At 41.4% G+C, this 24,899-nt stretch overlaps 1 protein-coding gene across 2 annotated transcripts in view; it reads left to right on the top strand.

The window, feature by feature from the left end:
• The window catches only part of PCDH1 (protocadherin 1), a 179,832-nt gene that overhangs the window by 90,855 nt on the left and 64,078 nt on the right, over positions 1-24,899 (top strand). For both annotated transcript variants that reach the window (XM_087721830.1, XM_087721829.1), the window contains exon 3: positions 1,650-3,842. In XM_087721830.1, the coding sequence (XP_087577956.1) occupies positions 1,650-3,842 (2,193 nt within the window). The remainder of the gene's footprint in view (positions 1-1,649; positions 3,843-24,899) is intronic.

The following is a 24,899-nucleotide window of genomic DNA, read 5'->3' on the forward strand; positions in this document are numbered from 1 at the left end:
GGTTCTGTTCCTTTGAGAATAAAATCTATCACCAACACTCACTTTCCTTTTTTAGGGGGTGTAGCCTTGGGTGCTTTTCTGTTTATCTTAGATGTGTTTGTTGATGTGATATTTTTAGGGATATTTGATGATGTCTCTTTTCTAAGTGTTTTTGCATGTTTTCTTTGAGGAGGAGTTTGTGGGTCTGAGTATTTTCAACTAGGGAGAGAAATCGGTTCCTCAGTTTTAACAGGGCTGCTTCAGATAGGGTTGGATTGGGCAGCAAGGGTTTGTTAGATGTGTGCTGCTTCTTTCTTTGATTATTGTGTTTCCTTCTAGGTGTGACATACCTCCATTTGTCTTCCTCCAAGGGTTTATCAGCAGGGTCAAGTCCAGTTGCAGTTACTTGTTCATTATTAGATTCAAATGGGGCATAGCTTTCTTGTGTAGGTTGGAGTTTGGTTAGAGTTGCCTCTAGACCCTTTACTTTTTCCTCTAATAGTTCACATAATTTACATTTAATACATGTATAATTTGAATGTTCTTTGTTGTTGTTGATGTTGATTTTATTTATATGCCGCCCTTTCCCCCCGAAGGGGACTCAGGGCGGCTCACAACTCAACTAGGGAAGGGGGATACAAACAAGAATTTAAAACGACATAAACAACAATACATAATTAAAACACAACAGTCATACCAATTCGAGACGGGGGCAACAGTTCTTTAGCCCCAGGCCTGTCGGAACAGCCAGGTTTTAAGGGCTTTGTGGAAGGCCTGGAGGGTGGTGAGGGTTCGAATCTCCACGGGGAGTTCGTTCCAGAGGGTCGGAGCAGCCACAGAGAAGGCTCTCCTCCGAGTAGTCGCCAGTCGACACTGAGTTCATTTAGGTACATAACTTATATGTGTAAATTTTAGGTGATCATTAGACGAATCAGTCACAGGTTAAGTATCCCTTTTTTGTTTGTATTATTCAAATGAGGGAATCAAAAATCCCTTGTCAAACTGCTCTATATTGAAATCCCATCTTTATGTTCACTCATTAATTATAACTTGTATGGGTGATCTGTAAACAACAGATCTAATGCCCTGGTGTTCCTGAAATTAGTGAGGTTTACTTAATTTTAAATGTCATGCAGTAGCAGAGATGGACAACCTTTTCAGTTCTAAATGCTGCTTTGATTGTTGAGTGGAGATCAGGAGCTGCACATTTTAAGAAGGATGCTGGATCATGGGCTGCACTTTCTTAAAGGGAAGAAGGAAGCTTTGTTTCTTCCCCATGAATCAGTTAAAGATTGCTCTCTATTTTTGCCATAATGGAAAACCAGCATTTTTTGCCAACCAACTCAGTAGTAAAAAACAAGTAGGGGTTCTTTGATGTTTTGTAGACATCGTTTGCAGAAGTTATTGAAATATATTGTCTATGTGGTTGCCCAATTCTGCACTTTACATTATATAGTAGTGAAGTACGAAATTCTCCCCTTCCCCCCAAAAAGGGAGTGGGATCAGGACAAAAATTCATTGTAAGTGTAATATGCTGTAATCATTTATTTAATAATGTTTACTGCTGTTTAACTGTAATTAGGTCATAATATTTTAAATTCTCTGAAAGTAGCACCCAAAACTTGAAAGCACTGAAGCATTATCTAATTAGATTCTTTTTTTCATTTCAGGTGAAAGCCAATGATTCTGATCAGGGTGCCAATGCCGAGATTGATTATTCCTTCCATCAGGCTTCAGATGTAATTCATCGGCTGCTACGCTTAGACAGAGCCACTGGACTCATCACAGTACAAGGTCCTGTTGATCGTGAAGATATTAATGTGCTCAAGTTCTCAGTGTTGGCTAAGGACAAGGGAGCTAACCCCAAAACTGCCCGTGCCCAGGTAGTGATCAATGTCAGGGATATGAATGATAATGCTCCATCAATTGAAATTCGTGGTATTGGTTTGGTGACTCATCAGGATGGCATTGCCAATATTTCGGAAGATGTACCAGTTGAGACACCGGTGGCTTTGGTACAGGTGTCTGATCGGGATGAAGGTGAAAATGCTGTTGTAACCTGTGTAGTGGCTGGTGATGTACCTTTTCAGCTGCGACAAGCCAGTGATACTGGCAGCGATAGCAAAAAGAAATACTTTCTACAGACCACTACACCGTTGGATTATGAAGCAGTGAAAGAGTATACCATTGAGATTGTAGCTGTGGATTCAGGTAATCCACCCCTGTCAAGCACTAATTCCCTAAAAGTGCAGGTGATGGATGTCAATGACAATGATCCAGTGTTCAGCCAGAGCTCAACAGAGGTGACATTTCCTGAGAATAATTCACCAAATGACTTGGTGGTAGAAGTGAGTGCTACTGATGCAGATAGTGGATCTAATGCTAAACTGGTCTACTCCCTTGCTGGAGAATCTTTATCAAAAGACACCTTCTCAATTGATCCAGATTCTGGTGAAATCCGTGTAAAAAATGTGCTGGACCGGGAACAACAAGAACGCTATGAATTCTTAGTAGTTGCAACTGACAAGGGTAGTCCTAGCCGCAAAGGAACTGCCTCAATTGCCATCAATGTCATGGATCGCAATGATAATGATCCAAAATTCATGCTCAGTGGCTACAATTTTTCTGTCATGGAAAACATGCCGCCGCTGAGTCCAGTGGGCATGGTGACTGTTATTGATGCAGACAAAGGAGATAATGCTGTCATTCAACTCTCAGTGGAACAGGACAATGGTGACTTTGTCATCCAAAATGGTACTGGAACCATTCTCTCCAGTATATCTTTTGATCGTGAACGACAGAGTACTTACACTTTCCGGCTTAAAGCTGTAGACGGGGGAGAGCCACCTAGATCTGCTTATGTGGGGGTGACAATCAATGTATTAGATGAGAATGACAATGCTCCTGTAATTATATCTCCATCCAATGCTTCCTATAAACATATTCTGCCTAATACTAGTCCTGGGCAACAGGTTATGAGTGTTGGAGCTGAAGACATTGATTCTGGGATCAATGCTGAATTACTATTTAGAATTGCTGGGGGAAACCCCTTTGAACTCTTTAAGATTTCATCTGTAAGTGGAAATATCACACTAGAAAAAGAGATTCTCCGCAAGCATCATGGACTTCACCGCTTGGTTGTACATGTAAATGACAAAGGGAAACCTTCTCACCATGGCACAGCATTAATTCATTTCTATGTGAATGAAACATTGGCTAACCGGACACTGTTAGAGACTCTAGTAGGACACAGTTTGGACACACCTATTGACATTGACATTGCTGGTGACCCAGAGTATGAGCGCAACAAGCAGCGCAGTAATATTTTGTTTGGAGTCATTGCAGGCATAGTGGCTGTCACCTTGATAATTTTGCTTGTTGTGCTGGTACGCTATTGCCGTCAAAAGGAGGCCAAAAGTGGTTATCAAGCTGGCAAAAAGGAAACTAAGGATCTGTATGCTCCCAAACAAAGTAGCAAAGGGAACAAAGCTAAAGGCAAAGTGAAAAAAAGCAAATCCACTAAACCACCCAAACCAACTGAGGATGAAGAAGAAACAGGTCTGCAGAAATCACTTAAATTCAACCTTATGAATGATTCTGTAAGTGACAGTCCCCGCATCCATCTGCCTCTTAATTATCCACCTGGAAGCCCTGACTTGGGCCGGCATTACCGTTCCAATTCACCTTTGCCTTCCATTCAACTGCAACCCCAATCACCATCTGCCTCCAAGAAGCATCAGGTAGTACAGGACCTCCCAGCAACCAATACATTTGTGGGCACTGGGGACAGCAATTCTACAGGCTCGGAACAATATTCAGACTACAGCTACCGTACCAACCCTCAGAAATACACCAATAAACAGGTAGGAGAGATTGTGCTGCACCCTCCCACGATTCCCTCATGCTACAACAGGGCCATATGGACAGAGGTGTGGGAATGAAATGGATTTGGCCTCGATTGCATGAATAGATTGGCAGGATGCAGGTTGGAGGACTGGAGTGTCCAGATGCATGTTACATTCATAGGACTATTTACAAAAGAGGCTTCCTTCAATCCAGAAAATTAAGGGAATAAGGGTATGAATGGGGAGAAGATTGGATGATCGTGGTAAATCAGAGCAGGCTGATGGCATTTAGGGAAATGAATCCTACCACTTGGGTGCAGCATGAAGGATTGGGTTGTCAGTGGTCAATGATCCATGCATCAGGATGTATTCTGTTCTGATGTTTCGTGTTCATTACTATAAAACAGGTGTTAAAATCCTAGAGTTGGGTTTGTTTATGGATCCCATTTTCCAGTCATATTTCCATTCAGATATCATTGATCTAAATCATTGAAAGCATTTATTTCTTCTGTAGAAACGATGCCACTAAAGCCTTAGTACATTTGCAGAAACAGTATGGTAAAATTGAACAATTTTAATAGAGTGACATGGGCCATGGATATAAGATTTTTGCATGCAGAAATGGAATTGACTCTATAGCTAGAATGGCATGGAAAATCTTTGCTGAGCGATTAGATTATGAGCACATACAGATTACTGCTGCTGGATGGAATTCAAAGCAAGGAAAACCATATGATTCAAAACATTTTGATCTATGACAGAAAACATGGCAGAATAGAAAAGTGATATATAATTTACAAGCTGGGTAGCATTTGGGAAATATTTTTAACCACTGAGGCTTTGGTAGATACAGTTTTGGATGCCATGCTTCAAACTGGTTGCAGTTAGTTATCAATAAAAATATGAAACATTCAAGGAATAGTGTTAATCTTCCTTGCATTGTGTCATTATTTCTTTTCTTTTGGGGCTTATTATAAATACTAATTTTCCTTCTCAGCTTTGTTCAGGTAAAGTTATTTTACCCATGATGTGATGTCAATAAATGTTTCCATTGTTAGCTAATGTGCTATGATGTGTTGGTCACTGACTTTTGTGTAACAATCTATAATGCAGTGGTGGGGAAACCAAATGATGGGGAGGTGGAGAAGAGAATGGGGATGATGACATTGATTTTGGAGATTGTTGTTTCAGCAATCTGAAAGTATGTTAAATTTTTAATTATCATAAATGGAAAAAGCAAATCAAAGGAACCAATATGAATTTCATCCAAACATATATGAGAATCAAACTGGAATGAAGTTATCACAGAAAATTTTATCTTTGATATTTTCAGAGAGATTTATTGTGCTGATTTAAAAACAAAAAGGTCTTTTTACAGATACTTGCACTTTTTAAAACAATCTCAGGACACACCAATTCTAGCAATGCTTTTGTACATATTGTAGTACTTAATAATTTCTGTAGCATATTGTTGGGATTTTTATAAGGTTTTTTTGCCAATCATTTTGGTTAATTAGACTGACCTAGAAATATTTTTTAAAAAAAATATTTTTATTTAAAACATTAAAATACAAGCTAAAAAATACAGAAAACAAAACACAATTTAACAAGACTGCACAAAAAGAGTGCATAAAATAAAAAACAAAACAGACATATACACAAATTGTTCCCCCTAAATTGAATACTGATAAATATACCTCAAGGATATATGCCCCCTCCTTTGCAAAGCAGACACACAATTTATAAATTTCTAGAATAATATTTACCCAATCCAGTTAGCCTGACCTCTTATCTACTATATGAAACATAGTTAATAGGTAAAACCAACAACTTAAGTTAAACTTCAAAACCCTCTGTTAACAGTCTATTTATTATATTTCACACAAAGAAAGTCCACAATGGTTTCTGGTCTGCTATAAATTACCACAGTCATTGTTTCTGGTCCATCCAGGATCAAATATCCTCCATTAATTTTTAATAGTGAGTCTTTTCCTTAAGATAGTAATTGGGATCTTTCCTAACAATTGGATTTTATTCCCCATGATTCCATAAACTACCTCCTCCCGACTGCTCTTGTACTGGGCCATCCACAAGAAGGCAACGGCCAGGAAGTTCCCCCTGTCCACACTTCAAAAGCTACACTGCTCCCTTCCAGGAGGTGGCGCCAGGTGAATAATGCCCACTGGACAGCAAAAGGCCTCCTCCCATATGGCCCAGTGTCTCTCTCTGTCCGTGAGTTTTCAGGAGGTGTAAGTGCATAGCTATAGGTTTCTCTCCCCATTCTTTTGGAGGGCAGCCTCCATGGCCATGTTGCTGGCATTGACTTAGATCACGAACGGCTTTTGGGGATCAGGGTGTTTTAACATTGGTTCTTTCACAAATAGCCTCTTTAGGATTTCAAATGCCTCCTGGTATTCCATAGCCCATTGGAGAGGCTAGCCTGGCTGGAGTTTGGCTCCTATCTTTCCAGTTTTTAGTAGTTCAGTGATTGGCAAGGCTATCTTTGCAAATGAAGGGGTGACTTGCCTGTAGAAATTAGCAAACCACAGGAAGCCACTGGTTTTCACTTTCGCCGGGTCCATCTCCACCCCCTTGCCTGACACTTGGTAATTCAGGTAGTCCAGACGGATCTGATGGAACTTGCATTTGGACAGCTTAACGTATAGGTTTGCTGCCAGTAGCTTCTTAAGGACTTGGTGGAGCAGCTGGATGTGTTCCTCAATCATTTTGGTGAAAATGAGGATATCATCAAAGTAAACCAGGATACCCTTATATAGGCACTCATAAAGGTAAAGGTTCCCCTTGCATATATGTGCTAGTCGTTTCCGACTCTAGGGGTAGTGCTCATCTCTGTTTCAAAGCCGAAGAACCAGCGCTGTCCGAAGACATCTCCATGGTCATGTGGCCGGCATGACTAAACACTGAAGGAGTACAGAGCAACAACCTTCCCACCAAAGTGGTCCCTAATTTTCTACATGCATTTGAACTGCTAGGTTGGCAGAAGCTGGGACAAGTAATGGGAGCTCACTCCGTTACACGGCATTAGGGATTCAAACCACTGAACTGTCGACCTTTCTGATCAACAAGCTCAGCATCTTAGCCACTGACCCCTTAGGCACTCATATAGCACCTAATTTATCAACTGCATGAACATCTCTTGAGCCCCCTATAGAACCCGACTTGGTCTTGTGGACACTCTAGTAGGTGTGGCTGAGGCCAATCACCACTCAGCCTGTTGGCTCTCTTGGCTCTTCCATGGTTTCGCTTCGGGATCGCTCTTTGGTCTGCAGGCTTTCAGCTCCGCTTCTAGTGCTGTAGCAGCCCAGTACCATTCGTGCAGTCAGTCAGGGAGTTCCTGTTACGCGCACACCTGGTGTAACTTTCTGTTAAGGCTCTCTTTGAAGAAGTAAACGAGTTGTTGTTCTGACCAATGCTGCAGCTTCCCTGCAACTCTTTAAAATTCTCAAATGTATTCCTTCACTGGACTATCCCTTTTGCTTTAGCTCTCATATCGACATCCCAGCATCCCTCCACTTCGGTGCTTCATCATGAAGGGTGGCCCTTGGGGTTGGCTGCCACCGCATTTACCATCGCTGTCTGGGTTGGGTAGGCTAAGACGTAATGGTCTAGGTGGCCCAGCACATGGTCAAGGAAGATTGCCAGCCGTCCAATATCTTCAGGGGTGGAGGCCCCATTGGGTAAGGTGGCAGTGGCCAGTACCCCAGATACTACTCAGATCCCAGGGGGAAGTGAACCTGGGGCCACCTGAGGAGGATGTTGCAGCTGCCTGGCAGGCTAGCTTCTCGTGGTGGCCTCTACAGGGTTGGCCCTGGGCCAGGATTCGCCCTCATGGCTTTAGCCAGCAATGGCTGGGGTCTGCCTTGGGCTTGTGCTCACTGCTACTGCTCGCTGCCACGTTTGTAATATTTGATCTGGGCTCCCTCGGGTCACCAGTCAGAGCTTCAGGCTGGCAAGGTAGAACCTGACAGCGAGCTTGGGCTCCACCAACCCAGGAGTGGCTGGCCCGCCCAGATGGCCACTTCCTCTGCTACTTCCAGCCAGTGCAGCACCTCTTGGATGCTATGTGGTTGAACTGCTCCCTCAGCTGCTCCACCGAATGTCTCTGAAGCATGGCCAAATGTCTCCACTCTTTGTCTCATCTCAATCTGTTGCTCTCCTCTTCTTTCACTTAATTAGATGGGCCCCTGAGTACCTGGTGAAATCGGGGAATTCGTCTTCTGGTGCACTCCTCCACCAGAGCTCATCAGCTGCCAGGTAGGGACTCCCCGCAGCTGTCTCCTTCCTGCTCCCGTGGCAGGCCAGCCTTCTCTGGCTGCATCTTTGGCCAAGTAATCACTAGTAGCGTGGCCTCGCTTGAGTGTCCACCAAGATAGTTGTGGGCTTGCTGGCCATTTCTCCCCTCCTCAGCCATTTTCTCCTGAGATTTCCCCTCCTTCTTGAGGCAGCTGGGTGGCCTGCCAGGGCTCAGGAATCCCAGAATCTTGATCTTTTAAAGGGAGGATTGGATTAATGTCATGGTTCAGAGTAATGGACCCAATCAATTCAGGATTCTGAGGCTGCAGATTTTCTCAAAAATCCATTTTATTGAGTACATCATATCAGCACGTTCAAATGTGAATCAAACTCTAAATATTTCCTGCATTTTCAGTATAATAAAAGAAATAGATATTACTGATCCCCCTAGTGTCACTGGTCAAGTTAACCAACCAGGTAGATGGCAGGCTGCTCAGCTACTCCTGCCAGCCGTTGCCAGACCTTGATTACCATGGGCCTTATAGCTTTTATGTCCAGCAACTGGGAGAAAATTATCCCACACCCCATAGCTCCCCCCCCCCCCATATGTTTTGCAAGAAACAAAGTAAAAATAATATGGCTTTAGCTAAAATCATTTTGGGAGTTGATACACACTTCAGGAGAACTCCTAAATATCCACACTTACAAAGGATTTTTCTTCCGGTCTTCAAACAGCCTCATTATTCCATGTAACTGGTAGCCCGCACCCCATCACCAACATGGGAAGCCAATAAAATATTCTATATTGCAATCATTGAGGGCAACAAGCATTTGTTGTGTTACTGTTGGTAAGAAGAATTCTGCCTACAAGATGGATGAAACTGTAGCAAGAAAGAAAGAAGAAAAAAGTTTGTCTGATGGGCCCCTCTGTGTATTTGATAACCTGAGTGTAGTTGATTCTTGCCTTACTTTTTGGCATTGTGAGTAGTGTGATAGATGCAGTGCCAGAATTCACACAAGACTTGGAAAAGTAATAGTAACCCATGTCAGTGATAGGGTAATTCAAAGCCTTTTGCAGTTACCTCAATTTACATAACTTGACATCAAGATACATAGGTAAAGGAAACTTACATGGCAGAGTATGAACACCACCACCCCTTACAGATGGGATAAAATATCAATTATTAAATAAACTAATGACAGCTGTTTTTTTTTAAGTGCTCTTGTTTCTTTTTGTCACCTATTATTTCTTTGATGGTTTGTGACTACAGGTGGAATGGTCTGCACTACGTGAGTATGAGTATCCCAGGAAGTGGTTCAATGGGAGGGGAAGTCTGGAGCCCCATTGCTTCTCCTGTTTTGGTGGGATCCTATGTTGTGAAGCCCAGTATTTACCATCATGCCAGTCAGTTGCTAGCTCTCCCCAGAATCCCAGACAGTGGTTCTCTGGGAGGGGAGCCAACCTATCTTCCTTCCTTTCCTTCCCCTCCCTTCCAACACATCTAAGAAGTGCCAAGACTAGAAACACTGGAAAAGAAGCTGAGATGAAAACAGGAAGCAGAGAATTGCAAGGGAAGCATCGAACTATGATCTCGCTAGCAAAGTGTGATATTCTAGGTCAAGCATCAGCTTCCATCTGTGCAAAAAGATGCACAGAGAAGTGGAGGGAGGGGAGGGGAAGGAAGGGAAGAAGAGACAAGAGAAGAGGAAGAAAGAAGGAGAGGGGAAGGGAATGAAACACAGAAAAAGAAATGTGAAGACAAGAGATGCTGAGATGAATTCCAATGGCTGTTGGAAGTGCTGCTACTTTTCTGCAAGTAGAGAGTCATAGAAAAGATTCCCACCTTTCATTTAGATTACCCCCACTCCATGCATACAGAGCAGGGAGAGTAAAGAGGAACTGAGAGGAGGAGGGGGAGGAGAAACCAGACAGGCGCAGCCCTTGGGGGTGATGATTGTGGTGTCCAGCTGCATTTCAGGCAAAGAATGGAAAATTGGGATGGGTGGCCGTGTGTGCTTAAGTGTGTTAAACCAATGCAATGTTTACAGAGCATTACCAGTGTGCATGTGACTAGAATACAGAGACTCCTCCTACCCCTGCAGCCATGCACCACCTCCATTTGCTTGTCACATCCCCCATGCCAATAGGGGGATGCTTTTGGGGTGCAGTTTTGCCATTTCCAATACCTTCCCCTTTGAGAAAAACTTGCCCCTGTGATTGCCCCTCGCACACTGCCCCCCCCCCTGCAACATTGCTTCTGCCTGCCACCCGATTGGCTGATGGCTATTTGTCCTGTGAAGCCAAAGAGCTGGGTCAAACAGTGTCTGGGCTAATGGACAGAGACAGAGGGCCAGGGGCCCATTGGCCAGGAGAGTGCCAGCAGAAGAGGAAAGCTGGCTGTGAATGAGCTGAGATAGGTCGCTGGAGGCAAAGGGGGCACAGCCCAGCTTGTAAGCCTAAGGGTCCCAAACCCCTTCTAGCAATAATACTCATTTGTGGCCAGAAAGATGCATGTGCACATGTATGTACGCACGCACACACACACACCTTTAAAATATGCTCATGAAACCTCTCATAATATCAATAAAATATTATTGATAAACTGTGAAAAATCTGTTATACTGTTTCCTGCTGTTATTACATTTTTTGTTCAAGCCATAGAATTGTACTCTGGCACCCCACTTGATCTCTCATTCTACTTTGTTTAGGAATTGTTGCCATACACTTTGGAAGCTAGTTGTAAAAATACCCTGTAGACATGTCATCCACATCAAGTTAAATTAAAATGCTAATCAAAATACCATATTTTTAAAAATCTTTTGCAAAGTCAGGATATGTCCATAGCATTATCAGAATTTTTTATGAGAAATTGATTAATCCTAACATTGTAGAAGAATATTTTCTAGTTATCAATGCATTGCTTCAAGAAAATTTCACATTGATCACTTCATGAGTTACTCTAGAACTGTGATGACGAACCTATGGCATATTTGCCGGCATGGCAGCCCTCAGCTCTGGCACGCATGCGTGCCAGCCAGCTGATTTTTGGCCTTCCGTAGCGCCGGGGTAGGGCATTTTTGCCCTCCCCAGGCTTCAGGAAAGCCTCCAGAGCCTGGGGAGGTTAAAAAACAGGCCCAACAGTCCAAACAGAAGTTTGTTCCTGAACTTCCTGTTGGGCCGTTTTTCGCCCTCCCCAGGCTCCAGAGGCTTTCCTGAAGCCTGGGGAGGGTGAAAAAAAGCCTAACAGCAAACTGGAAGTTTGTTCCCAAACTTCCAGTTGGGGTGCTGGGCCATTTTTCACCCTCCCCAGGCTTCAGGAAAGCCTCCAGAGCCTGGGGAGGGCAAAAACTCCCTGCTCTAGAATCTTCCCAAATCAGAAAAGTGGTTTATTACTATCTGGATCCTACTTGCTTCTCTTTTTGAAGATAGGAACAATATTTTCCTCCCTTCAGCTGTCTTCACTCATTCTCCTGGATATCTGGAAGATAATTAATAAAAGTCTATCTAAACCAACAACTACTTTCTTTAATAACTAGCTAAATACCTGTGCTCCGCTATAAAACTATGTGATCGGGCTTGATAAATCGATACTTACACCTTGAAAATTAATGAGTAGTTATGATCAGCTTCTCCTTTCCCCTTCTCTCCCTCTGGCTTGCCCCACAGAAGCCTTCCCTATCCTATCCCCTTGTCTCCCTCAGCCTTGCCCCACAGAATCCTCCCCTATGCTATCCCCTTCTCTCCCTCAGCCTTTCGCCACAGAAACCTCTCCTATCTTGTCTCCTTCTCTGCCTCAGGCTCCTCTCCAAACTTCCAGCCAGCAGGCCGGATGAGTCATGCACTGGCCACACCCAAGTGGCATTTTAAATAGAAATCTTTTCAGGGCGGGAGTAGAACTCCTTAGCATCAGAGCGTGTTAATAATAATATAACAAATACTAATGATCTGATGGTCATTTCAAAAAATCCTTTCTAAGTGAGCACCTAGAAGCCAAGAGGAACATACAGTACGTCCAACATTTCAAGTTTGTAGGTTTTATGGTTCTGGAGGATTCGTGATCTGGCGTGAGTGATTTTCACATGTATGTATGTATGTATGTATGTATGTATGTATGTATAACAGAGATTGGGTAAGAATATATTCTGTCAGAACAACCTATTTTATTTTATTCATTTATCTTATTTTAATTGGATAGCTTTTTCAGTAGATTGTGAAAATTACATGCACATAATGTATCTTGATTTCAACAAAAGATTTAGCAGTATATCCTATGATTAGCAAACTTGTTAGATGTAGACCAGATGGCATGATAATTAAATAAATAGCTGGTTTTTAAAATCACACTCAAGGAATGTTCTTGAAAGGACTTTCTTTAACGTAGAATGAGACATTGTTAGTAAATTCAGTTCTGGCAGGGTCAAAGTTTTTATTCATGACTTTTATGAGGAAGTGACAAAATGCTTAACAAACCTGTCAGAGTTATTTTCCTCAAAAACAGATTTCAAATTTATAAGTTTAACATTGAAAATATTTGGAATGATAAGAGCACTTATAAAAAGATCTTGGAATAATAATGAACTGTATAGCAAAAATAAGTAAGAATAGTTACTATATGTTGCTGCCAAAAAGGCAAATGCAATTTTAGACTGCATCAATAGAAGCAGGAGCAGTTTCAAATTGTGGGATATCTATGCTTTCTTTGACAACATGACTAGATTAGTAAACTAAGGAAATAATGTGGCTAGTGTACTTAGAATTTAATAAGTCATTTAATAAAATAGATGGTAGCACTTTTTTTGATAGAGTGGAACAACATGGATGGTCAGTCCCAAGACCAGATAACCCAGTTAGCTGAAAAAACTATAGCCACCTCCTGCTCCTTAATGGGTCTGCATCATTGTGGGAGGCATGTAGTGGCATACCTCAGGATTCTGTCTTGAGCCCAGTACTCTTGAGTATTTAGAACATAGAAAAATAGGGTTGGGAGGGATTTTGTAAGTCTTTTAGTTCAACTTGAGTAGGAGATCCTGTACTATTCTGGACAAATAACTGTTCAATCTCTTCTTAAAACTCTCAAGTGATGAAGCACTTACAACTTTCAGAGGTAAATCATTCCACTGTTTAACTATTCTCACTGTCAGAAAATTTCTCCTTAGTTCGAGGTTGGATCTTTCTTTAAAGATATTCCATCTGTTACTTTTCATCCTGCCCTAAGGAGAATAGATCGACCCCCTCTTCTCTCTCTCTTTTTTAAAAATAATTTTTATTGAACAGGTTTTTTTCCCAGTTTTATAACACCATTGTCATCTTTACAACATTTCCACATTGGTATACCTCCATTATGCCATTTTCCCCTTTATATCCATCCATACATGTGTACATATACTTCTTTTATACATATTAATCTACTAATGTACTAATTTATATATAATACATCGTACATTTTATATCATGTCTGTTTATATGGCTTTGTAAGTATTTTCTAACTCCTTAATCTTTCTTCCCTTGATGCTTTCCTAATCTTTACATCTTTCCTCTAACCATTTATACCATAAATTCCATACCAAGTAGTATTCAAATTCTCCTTTATCTTTTATTTCTTTTGTAGGTCTGTCCATCACAACGCACTCTAACACTTTTCTTATCACATCACATTCTCTGATGGCATATTTTTATTCTTCCAATTTAATGCATAAATAATTCTAGCTGCAATTATGACATGTAGTATTAAATATTGAATTTTTTTCTCATAACTCCCTGTAATTATCCCTAACAAAAATAGTTCTGGATTTAATTCTATTGGTTGTTTAATTATCTTCTCAAGCCATTTTTTTATTCTTATCCAATATTTTTTTGCTACTATGCATGTCCACCATATATGATAGTATGTTCCTTGAGCCTGACTGCATTTCCAGCAATCCAATGAACTATTTGAAAACATTTTCACTAGTTTCGCTGGTGGCAAATGCCATCTGTAGAACATTTTGTATAAGTTTTCTTTGTAAGCTGTCGACCTTGTCAATTTGTCATTTTTCCCCCAGAGCTTTTCCCATTTCTCTCATTTTAATTTCTCATATCTTACTATTTTGTCTATGTCTAATACATTTGGACAGATTAGTGCTTCCATAGTTGATAACCAAATTGGTACTTTGTTGTAGTGATTTATTTTAATTTTTTTGCCATGTTTGTAATATAGCATTTCTAATTTGGTGTCTTTGGAAGTAACTATAATTTGTTTTTCCCATCCCATATGAAAGCATGCCAGCCTTATTGTAAGTCCTTCTATTGTTAAAATTATTTTATTCTTTAGGTTTATCCAATCTCTTATCCATGCTCTCTTCTCTGTGACAGTTCCTCAAGCACTGTAAGACTGCTATCATATCATCCCTATTTTTTCTAATAAAGTCTTTGTTAGATTAGACATACCTTGTTCCCTGTATCATTCATTCTGTATTTTCACCTCCAGATTTCTTTTCATCTTTGTTGCTCTTCTTTTCACTCATTCTAGGTCTCAGTATCTTTTTGTATCATGGTGACCAGAACTGGATGCAATATTCCAAGTATGGTCTCACCTGTGCAGTATAAAGTACTATCACTTCACTTGATCTGAAATTATTCCTCTATTGATACAGCCTAGGACTCCACTGGCTTTTTGGCAGTTTTAGCACACTGCTGGCTCATACTTAAATGGTCATCTACCAGAACCGCCTACATCACTCTCACAGTTTCTACTGCTGAGTCAGGTAGCATGTATTCTATATCTGTGCATTTGTGTTTTTTTTCATGCCCATGTGCAGGACTTTACTTTTCTCTACTTTACATTTTAATATTAACAGAGTTGGAAGGGGCCTTGTAGGTCATCTAGTCCAATCCCCCACCCAAGCAGGAGACCCTACACCATTTCTGACAGATGGCAGTCCAGTCTCTTCTTGAAAGCTTCCAGTGATTTTGTTGGCTAGAGCTCAGTATTCAAGCCTGTCAAACTCCTAAATCTTGAGTCTCTCTTCTATAATGTTTGGGGAGTGGAGTTGTGAGAACCTAGCTGGGGCTGAAAACTTGAATTATAGAATCTGAAGGCTATCTCCTTCACCTGTCACTCCCAGGATATCTGAGGAAGTGCACAAGAGTGTCTAGAGAGGGATAGCGGAGCACTTGGTTCTAGTGAGGGGGAGGTCAGGGAAGAGGGCATGCTCACTTTGGGGAACATGGGCAGGACAACGCATTAGAGTGGTGACAGGCATGATGTGCTACAAGAGCCATAGGGCAGGCCATTACAGGGGGAGATGCCCCAATGTGTAGCATCTTCTAGCTCTGAGCTCATTCCCAGTTCCTGGATAGTATACCCTTGGAAGCCCTGAGGTTCAACTGCTGCTGGTAAATGCCAAGTTAGTCAATAATAAGGTTTCCCTTATTTAGGCTCTTATTGAGAAAGAGCAACTGACCTGGCATGCATCACTGGAAGAAGGGGTTCCCCTCTCAGGGATGTGCCCAGCTAGGTTTAGAGTTTGGTACCAGCCAAGACCTCAGGGTAGGGGGTGGTGGTGGCAGTGATCACTTGAAAATCTCTTTTGGCATTCAGGGGGCTTTCTCCCCAAGTTTATGAATGTAAGACCTTGTTTCTGAAGCTGGGCTCATGTGATCAGTTGGGAAAGTTGTTACTGTACCAGCCTCCCTGCTCTGTAACAACCTCCTTATCTGAGCTGCTGGAGGCGATACCAGGGCTGGCAATGGAGTTCCCCAGATCCATCCCTAGGTATGGCCTCAGAAGCAGCCCAGGAGTTTATCCAGACTCTTGGTGACATTTCCATAGGGCATCTTGATTCCTTCAATTTTCACTATTTTCTCCCTGTTGATGATAAGAGTGGCACATATGTCCAGTCCAAATTCCATTGCAATATTTTGGCTATATATGCAGATAATGCTGAGCAGTGATTCTATCTCATTGTGTTTTTCCCAAATCTGGATGTACAACACTTGATCTTTATAGGATTGAATCAGAAATGGTTCAAACCTACTGATTGAGGAATGACGAAATACTTGCGTTTTAAAAGAAATAAAACTTTTGAATCATAAAAAAAAGAAATGGTTCAAACCCACACAGCCTCCAAACACTAATACAGAATCTTGACAGCTTACAGCCACATTTGGGGGTGGAATTTTGGTCACTAAGTGATGCAGTCTTTAAACAAGGCATCACATGACTGGACCTGATTTTATGACTATTTTATCATGGTCATTAAGTGAATTACACGGTCATTAAGCAAGTCTGGCTTCCCCAATTGATCTTGCTTGTCAGAAGCTGGCTGGAAAGATCACAAATTGCAATCGTTCGCAGAATAGTGCAACTTTCATACTGTAAATGAAAGATGGTTGCCAAGCACTTTCATCAAATAACAGCAGGGATGTTGCAACAGTCATAACTTTGAGAATAGGTCATATCACTTTTTCCAAAGCCATCATAACTTTGAACCAGTATTAAATGAATGGTTATAAATTGAGGACTACCTGTAATTGGGTATCATCAGCCATACTGATGATACCAATCTCCAAACAAGCAAATAAATGCCATGTGCAGGGAATTGGACAAAAAGATTTCCAAGTTCCCTTCCAATGATATTATTCTATATTCTATGAATGATTTCACCTAGCAGTTTAATGTAGAAGTTGAAAAGATGGAGACAGAAAGTAGAAACCTGTACAGTAGTATACACAGGAGAGGCCTAAGAATGATCTCTTCCCCAACCAACACTGACTGGAACTGGTCTCAGGAGGAAAAAAAAATAGAACTACCATAAAACAGTGCTCCCAATCTCCAACCTACAGATCCAGCTAATCAATGGCAACAAAAGCAGCTGAGAGAGAACAAGGATGTCTACTTCCACCACTTCCATCCTGGCTTTGCCACAGGTCATCCACAAGCATAAACAATGATGTCCCAATACTAAATCCTGACCTAAAACCAGAAAAATCACATACAGAGACAGTAGTGCTTTGTTTAGCAGTAGTACTTCAAGAATGATATAGGAACTTGGTAAACCACAGATTCATCATGAGTCAGCAATGTGTGACAGCTGCAGCCACTGCAGTTTTGGGCTGCAGCAACAAAGCTATCAAGCTCAGAAGAACAGTTAAAAGTATGTTCAGCCTAAAGAAGATATATCTGAGGGGTAACTATAGTAACTATGTTCCAATACATAATGAGTTTGAAGCAGGGCTAGGACTACAGATCTATTCTCCATATCACCCATGGATCAGGTAAGAATAGTTTGGTTCCTGAAGTTGAGGATGCTCTATTACTGAAGGTTTTCAAGGAAAATTGGGTAATCATTTGTCAAGGTTAGTATGAGATGTCTCAAATCAAAAATAAAATACAAAGTCCAGTTGCCATGATATTTTCCAGAATTTAACTGGATAACTGAAAATCTTCATCAACAGATAAGATGAGAACTTGCCCACTAGGCAGGAGATAGGACAGGTGACTTCCAACCCTCTTTTTCTATGATTCTAGTCAAATGCCACTTTTGATTATTGCATCAGACATTACACTAAGAAGGATTCAGATAAAGTGGAAGTCGAGCCTCGTAAATTAATTAGGGCATATTTTGGAGACCTGGCAGCAGCTTCCTGAGCAACTAGAATGTACTGTTCTGAGGATGCCTGAAGGAGTCCTTCTATGTTGTTGTTGTGTCTCCTCTTTAGTTTATTTTAAAATTTAGGTTGTCTAACTCCCTCTCTGTAAATCCAAATTCTCTTTACAGATTCTGCTTGGTGAAAGTTCTTTCCCCCTTTATATGTAGCTTTTTTGATTGGAAGATGTTAATATATTTTTTGTGGAGCCATAATGACTTAATCTGCTTATAACCCTAACCCTTAATTGTAATTGCTTCTTAATAGTAAGTGTATTTTAATATCTTCTTTTTTAAGGAACTCCGGCATCTTGGGCTCCTTTTCTCATTATGTTGTACTGGAATGGAATTTTGCATACCAGTACAAGCCATTTCCTGGACTTTTCTCTTGTTATTTGTTGCAAGTTTTAGCTCATTCTCAGCCTTAGCCTTCCCTACTTTCTCCTTGCAGATTGGGGCTATTTACTGATATTCTGCTCTAGTTACAAGGGTCTCTTTCTGTTTTTTTTTTAATACTTCTCCTTTTGTCCTCCAGCTTCTCAGACAGTTTTTTGTGTAACCACTCTGGTTCTGTCAGTGTCTCTTGTTTTTCTTTCTCTGTGGTAATATTTTTGTTTGGTCTTTGTATCTCATTTTCAGAGTTTTCCAAGCTGAACTGAACTGTTTTGTTTCTAGGATTTTCATCCATGGAACCCTTTTATTATTTTATTTTGTTGAATCGACACTAGTCTGACTTCCTCAGTTACTCATACCTACATTATGGTGGTAGTATGATATACTCTTTCCTAAAATTCCTATCACTTTCATTCCCTCAATGAGTTGCCTAGGCCTCTTTCAGTCACAATTCAGGCCCGGTTGAGGAAAAGAAAGCACTGGTCACACTTGTGAATGAAATCTGCTGAAAGTGGGATAGAGTAGTACAACCATCCTTGCTCTCCTTGACTACTCAATAGTCTTTGATACCATCAACCATTGTATCATTTTGGGTTGGCTGCAGGGTCTGGGTCCGGGCGGCACATGCTTGTACTGGTTTGGCGTTGAGAGATCCAGCTCACTACTCTTATTCTGTATCATGTCTCAGGGCTCAGTACTCTTTTTACTCATTTTTAACAATTACATGAAGACGCTGGGTGAGATCATCTGTTATCATGGGTTGAGGTATTTTCAATATGCAGATAATACTCAACTGTATCTCCACCTCTGGTTACCCAAGTGTTGCTGTCACTGTCCTCTCATAGTGTCTGGAAGCTGGATAGGGGACAACGGGTTCTGGCTGAACCCTGGCTTTGGGGGCAATGAGCTTCAAGATCCAGGATTTTGACATCCTTAGCTCTAGGATGGGGTGGCACTGCTCCACAACTTGGCAGTTCTCTTGGACTCACAATTCCTGCTTGAAAAGCAGCTGGCAGTTGCAGCTTGGAGAGCCTTTCCACATTCTGAGTTGTGTGCCAATTGCAACCTTTCCTGGATAAGGAGTCCATACTCTCAATCATTCAAAACGTAGTCATCTCATACTTGGACTTATTGCAATGTATTCTGCATAGAGCTACCCTTGAAAAACATTGGGAAGCCTAACCTAGATGCTGAAAGTTACCTGAAAATGGAGAAGGAAATCAGAGGCATTCTACAAAGGAAATCTTATAGTTATGAGGGATTTTAGTTATCAACTGGTGCAGAGTGTTGTGACACAGGCAGTCTTCGAGGCTTCCAGAGTGGCTCATGTTATGCTATTGTTCCGAGAGCTGCACTGGTTGCTGATGTCAGTGTTCCAAGTAATGCACCCATAGAAAGCAGAACTCTGAGGCAGGTAGATTCCTCAAAGAGCAATTTATTGGATACTCATGTTGGCACAACTGGTGAAAACTGACTCTGAAAGTTTCCACGGTTTTCACCTGAATAAAAAGGAAAAGTTTCCCCTTTCCCCCAAGTGTATACCTATAAAGCCTTGCAGGCCATAGATCCAGATTACTTGAAGAAACATCTCACCCCTATGGAACAGGCCCTCTTCTATCCATGCCCGCAGAAGAGGGATCCTGTGGATCCTATCAATCAAGGAATTCCAACTGGCAGGGTCCAGGAGGAAAGCCTTCTCTGCTGTGGCCATGGCCCTTTGGAACATTTTGCCCCTGAGTGAGCTTTGGGTCCCATTCTCATGACTTTCCATGAGAGCCTGAAGATCTGGCTCTGCAGTTGGCTTAGCGCCCCAATGGGGGAATATCACACTGGAGATGATAGATTGACTAATAGCAGTTGCCACTCCACCCCCAATATTCTGCTTCCTTCCTCCCCATCTTAATTATTTAATTTAATAAAATAACAACAACAACAACAATAATAATAATAATAATAATTCTACAAAGGAAATCTTATAGTTATGAGGGATTTTAGTTATCCATATATTGACTGGGTAAATGGGTATTCAAACCATGACAGAGAGGTTCAATTTAAGTACTATAAATCACTGTGTGCTACAGTAGTTGGTCATGGAACTGATAAGGTAGGGATCAACCAACTCTTAAATAACGCTTGGGACTTTGTGAGAGAAATGTAGTTGAACCATTGGGAATAATGTCTAATAATACAATACATATAGAAGTTCCTCACTATATTTGATTTCAAAAAAGAAAATTCTCAAAATTGAGAAGATTAATGAAAAAGAAACTTCAAAGGGACAAGCTCCTTGTCCCTTAAAATCATTGTAATAGAGCAATTAGGAAAATGGCCCCAGTCCTAGAAAAAACTTGCATTGTTGATTAGCATTGTAAAGGAAGCTATTAGGGCAAAAAGTATCATTTAGAGTGGAAGACTTCTCCTAATGAAGAAAACAAGTCAACACTTGTTGACTGCATTTGTATAAAAAAAATCCCAACAGCATTTTAGGAATAATAAGAAAAAATGCTGAAAATAGAGATGCTAATATTTATATTTTCCTTATATAAGTCTGTGGTGTGACTACATATGAAGTTCTGTGCGCAGTTCTGTTTCCACACCTGAAAAGAATATAGTAGAGCTAGTAAAGGACAATTAAGATTACAAAAGGACTGAAATAGCTTCATGAGGAAAGGCTGGAGACGTTATGGAGATCTTATAGAAGTCATGGAGGTCAATGGCTATTAGTTTTAACTATAGTGTCACTTCCTCTGAAGGCCATCTGCTGGGAGACAAGAGGGCTTCCTTGTGCAGTTGAATGACCACTCTGAGAACAGACTGCTGGACTTGAAAGGTGCTCTTTACGTTCTTACAGCCAGAAAACTTTCCAAAATGCTACAGTATATTTCCCTTATAAATTCAGGCATACAAGTAGAATACTTTGCTAAAATAGCTAAAATATAATCACTATTTTAAAATTATTTATATTCCAATTTGCCAAAGTAATACTTAGAGTATCCAAGATTGCCTTATATAGTAGAAATAGCTAAATGTCCATGATTAAATCAAAAACCAAGGAGGAAAGTCAGCAATCTCAACAAAAATGGTAGCAAAATATAACTCAAAGTAGACTGAAATTGTTCATTAAACCCTGGTGTAGATAAGATTGTATTACAATTACTTGGATGCATAGTTTGAATGAAAATATTCTGTGAATGCTTATTAATTGTTCTCCATCAAAATGACAAGTATCTGATGTACAGGGCGGGGCATAACCTTTTCCTAGGGGGTCACAGCAACACTTGTAATAACAACACAAATAATTCATACACCATTCAAAAGCCCATCAAAAACTGAGTTTATTGACACGATTTAATAGTCAGTATGACCACCATTAGCCCTTCGAACAGCATTCAAACGAGGTGGATAAGAACACAACAAATCTTCAAACAGTTCCGTTCGATTTTCCAGATTTTCCAGAGGGCGGGGCATAACCTTTTCCTAGGGGGTCACAGCAAGATCGACAGCAGTTTACAACTTCCACGACACCTCATTTTAAAGCCCATAAAAAACTGAATTGAATGAGCTATTAAATGTTAAATTTGTTTCGGTTGAAACTTTGAGAATGAATTTGGAAACTGTGTTGAAAAATCTGGAAAATCGAACGGAACTGTTTGAAGATTTGTTGTGTTCTTATCCACCTCGTTTGAATGCTGTTCGAAGGGCTAATGGTGGTCATACTGACTATTAAATCGTGTCAATAAACTCAGTTTTTGATGGGCTTTCGAATGGTGTATGAATTATTTGTGTTGTTATTACAAGTGTTGCTGTGACCCCCTAGGAAAAGGTTATGCCCCGCCCTGTACTGTCACAAGTTTTGAACATACATGCTGTAATTTTATTCAAGATTTAATTATGAGTGAGGGAATGTTAATCACACATAGATGACATAAATTTGGGTGTGTTGTGTAAAACCAAAAAAGCAAAATCAACATTCAAAATAATCAACTTAGAGAAATAGCTTAAACGTATGGAATATACTTTAAGAAACACATATGGAAAATCCTTCACTGAGGAAATCAAAGCCAAAGGCATAGCTTAAAAAAAGTAAGTTACAGTGTTGCTTATGCTTTCCTGGAACTTATGTACAATTGTAGGTTCACAGAAACCATTAGTCTGAGGATGATGTGAGAAGCTTAACCCTTAGGTAGTCCCTACCAGTTTTAAAAACTTTCCAGAATTCAGAGGTGAATTGCACTCCTTGATTAGAGATGATCCTATCAGGAGCCCCTTGTAGACAATAAATGTGTTGCACAGTTTTGCTAGGGATTGTGCGGGGGGGATTTTTGGTCATGCCACAAACTACTTGTTTTGAAAAGAAATTGGTGTTGACACAAATCACAGTGTTTTAGAGCTTTTAGAAAGCTCAAAATGAAATTCATGAAGATTTCTTTCCAGGGTGCTAAGGGATTAGCAACTTGCTACAATAGTTCATGTGGCTTGCCCACTATGCTTTTTGCAGCTGCACAGGCAGAGCATTTAAAAGCATGTAACCTTCCTTTTTCATGCTTGGCCATCAAAACTTATGTCGAACCAGTTGCAGGTTTCAACAAATTCAAAATGCTCTTTGATCTTTAGCTCCTCTGCAAAATTAAAAACCTAGCCAGCAGACATGTAAAGTTTGCTGCCCACCCAATGCAAGTCCATCACACATGCACACATTTTCTTGGTTTTTAGAGAACCATTTGTCTAGGATTAGACAAACAGGTCTATTTTTATTCCTAGAGACATGTTCCCAGCCAAGGTGGGCTACACTTTGTACTATGCTCTGGTGATAACCGAGTAGGTCCATTTCTACTCCCTTATGCAAGATGTGGCAGCCAGGGTAATCTAATTTGGGTTAGTGAAATTTGTATTTGGAAAATTTCACAAAGAACTGTGCTGCCAATAGCTTTTGCAGGACAATCTCTACCAGCTCAATGTGCTTGTCCATTGTTTTGGTATACGTTAAAATGTCATCCAAGTAGACCAAGACCCCTTGAATAAATGTTCATGTAGGACTTTATTAATTAGTTGCATGAACATGGCAGGTGTCCCCTGAAGACCAAAAGGAAGAACTCAGAACTGAAAACAACTCAATAGCAGTTGAATGCAATTTTCCACTCATCTCCAGCTTTAATCAGCACCTGATAATATGCTTCTCTCAAGTCCAGGTTGGTAAAGATTGTATCCTTGTCTACATGGGCCAGCATGTCTTTCATCAGGGGCAATAGCTACATAGTCACCATACAAATGCCATTCAGGGTTCTGTAATCTACACATAGTCTCAGTGAGCCATCTTTCTTTTTCCAGAACAATATGGGTGCCACCATGCGTGATTTTGCTAGCTGTATGAACCTTCTAGCTATGTTTTTATCTCTCTGAGCACATCCAACTCCCTTGGCATCATCTAACACTGTTTAGGTTTGGGAAATTTAGCCATGGGCAGAATTTCAATGTCACAAATGGTGAGGGGGGGAGCTGGTCAGACTCGCTCACTGAACACCTTTAGGTGTCAGTATTTCTTTGGGATGAGGGATACCTCCCTTTCTGTTGCTGGGCATGATAGGGTGCCAGCTCCTTGCCCTTCATTATTGGGGATAAAATTGTAAGGTTCTAGTTCTGTCTGAGGATGTGGGCCTGGCTCCTGACTAGCCTGCCTTTGTGGGCCTCTTCAGGCCTTCCATATTTAGATCCCTTCTTTTTAAGGCCACGAAGGTAGCTAACATGGGGTCCAGTCAACTCAGGCAGGAGGCAGCTTCCAGGGCAGGGGATTCCACAGATCCCTTGTTTTCTCAGCCGGCAGTGGAAAAGGAGATAGTCCTGTCCCCCAGGTTGTCCAGAAACATGGTCCAGAGACAGTGGTCTTCCCCCAGGTCAGGTCCTTTTCCCAACAATCAGGACAAATGCCTCTACAATATTGGGCCAGACTTAGCCAAGGCCCTGGAGGTTCCATCTGTAGATGGTCCTGCACAGCCTTGTCCTCTTCCACAGTCATGATCGGTACCTCTGAGGAAGCCCTCTGGCTGGAGGACAAAAGATCTGAACGAACCGTAGTCAAAAGTCATCAGACTGCCGCCTGGGCGGTCCAAGCCTCCACAGTGGCATCTTTCCTCAACAGTGCTGCTCTACTCTGGTTGAAACAGTTACAGGGTAGGATTCCCCCAGGTGACACTAGATCCCATCAGGACATCAATAAATTCAAGGTGGCAATGGAATACTCTGCAGATGCATCCCTGAATGCAGCTTGGTTTGCATCCAAATCCATTGCCTCTTAGGTGGCAACCAGGTGCCTTCTTTGGCTAAATAGTGGCAGGCGGATGCCAGATCCAAGTGGAGACTGGCATCTGCCCCTTTTTCAAGGAATCAGCTGTTTGGGGCTCCCCTGGAGCCTCTCCTGATCGAAACCAGGAATCCAGGGATAAGCGGAAGATTTTGCCATCCCTTTACTGGCGGTCTGAGACTCATGCTTCGCCTTACTATAGATGCTTGTCCTTTGGAGGGTCAGATGGGGGATTCAAACTCCCCCATACGCAATGACAACTTCCCCCCAGGCAGGGTCAGCAGCAGGATAGAGCAGGCAGAAGCAACCAGCGCTTCCCACCCAAGAGGTCCTACAGGGGTGGGGGAGGTCTCCCCTTCCAGAGCCAGAAGTGACTGCCTGGAGAACCTTTCCATTGGGGCCCAATTCACATTCTTGGCCAACCGATGGGTGGAGATAACCACGGACGCTTGGATCAGGGAGATGGTGAAATTTGGCCTCTACCTAGAATTTCTCTCTCACAT

This window comes from Thamnophis sirtalis, unplaced genomic scaffold (genome assembly GCF_051295495.1).
Source record: "Thamnophis sirtalis isolate CommonGarterSnake01/CBP01778 unplaced genomic scaffold, rThaSir2_p1.2 scaffold_8, whole genome shotgun sequence".
Taxonomy (NCBI): Eukaryota; Metazoa; Chordata; class Lepidosauria; order Squamata; family Natricidae; genus Thamnophis; species Thamnophis sirtalis.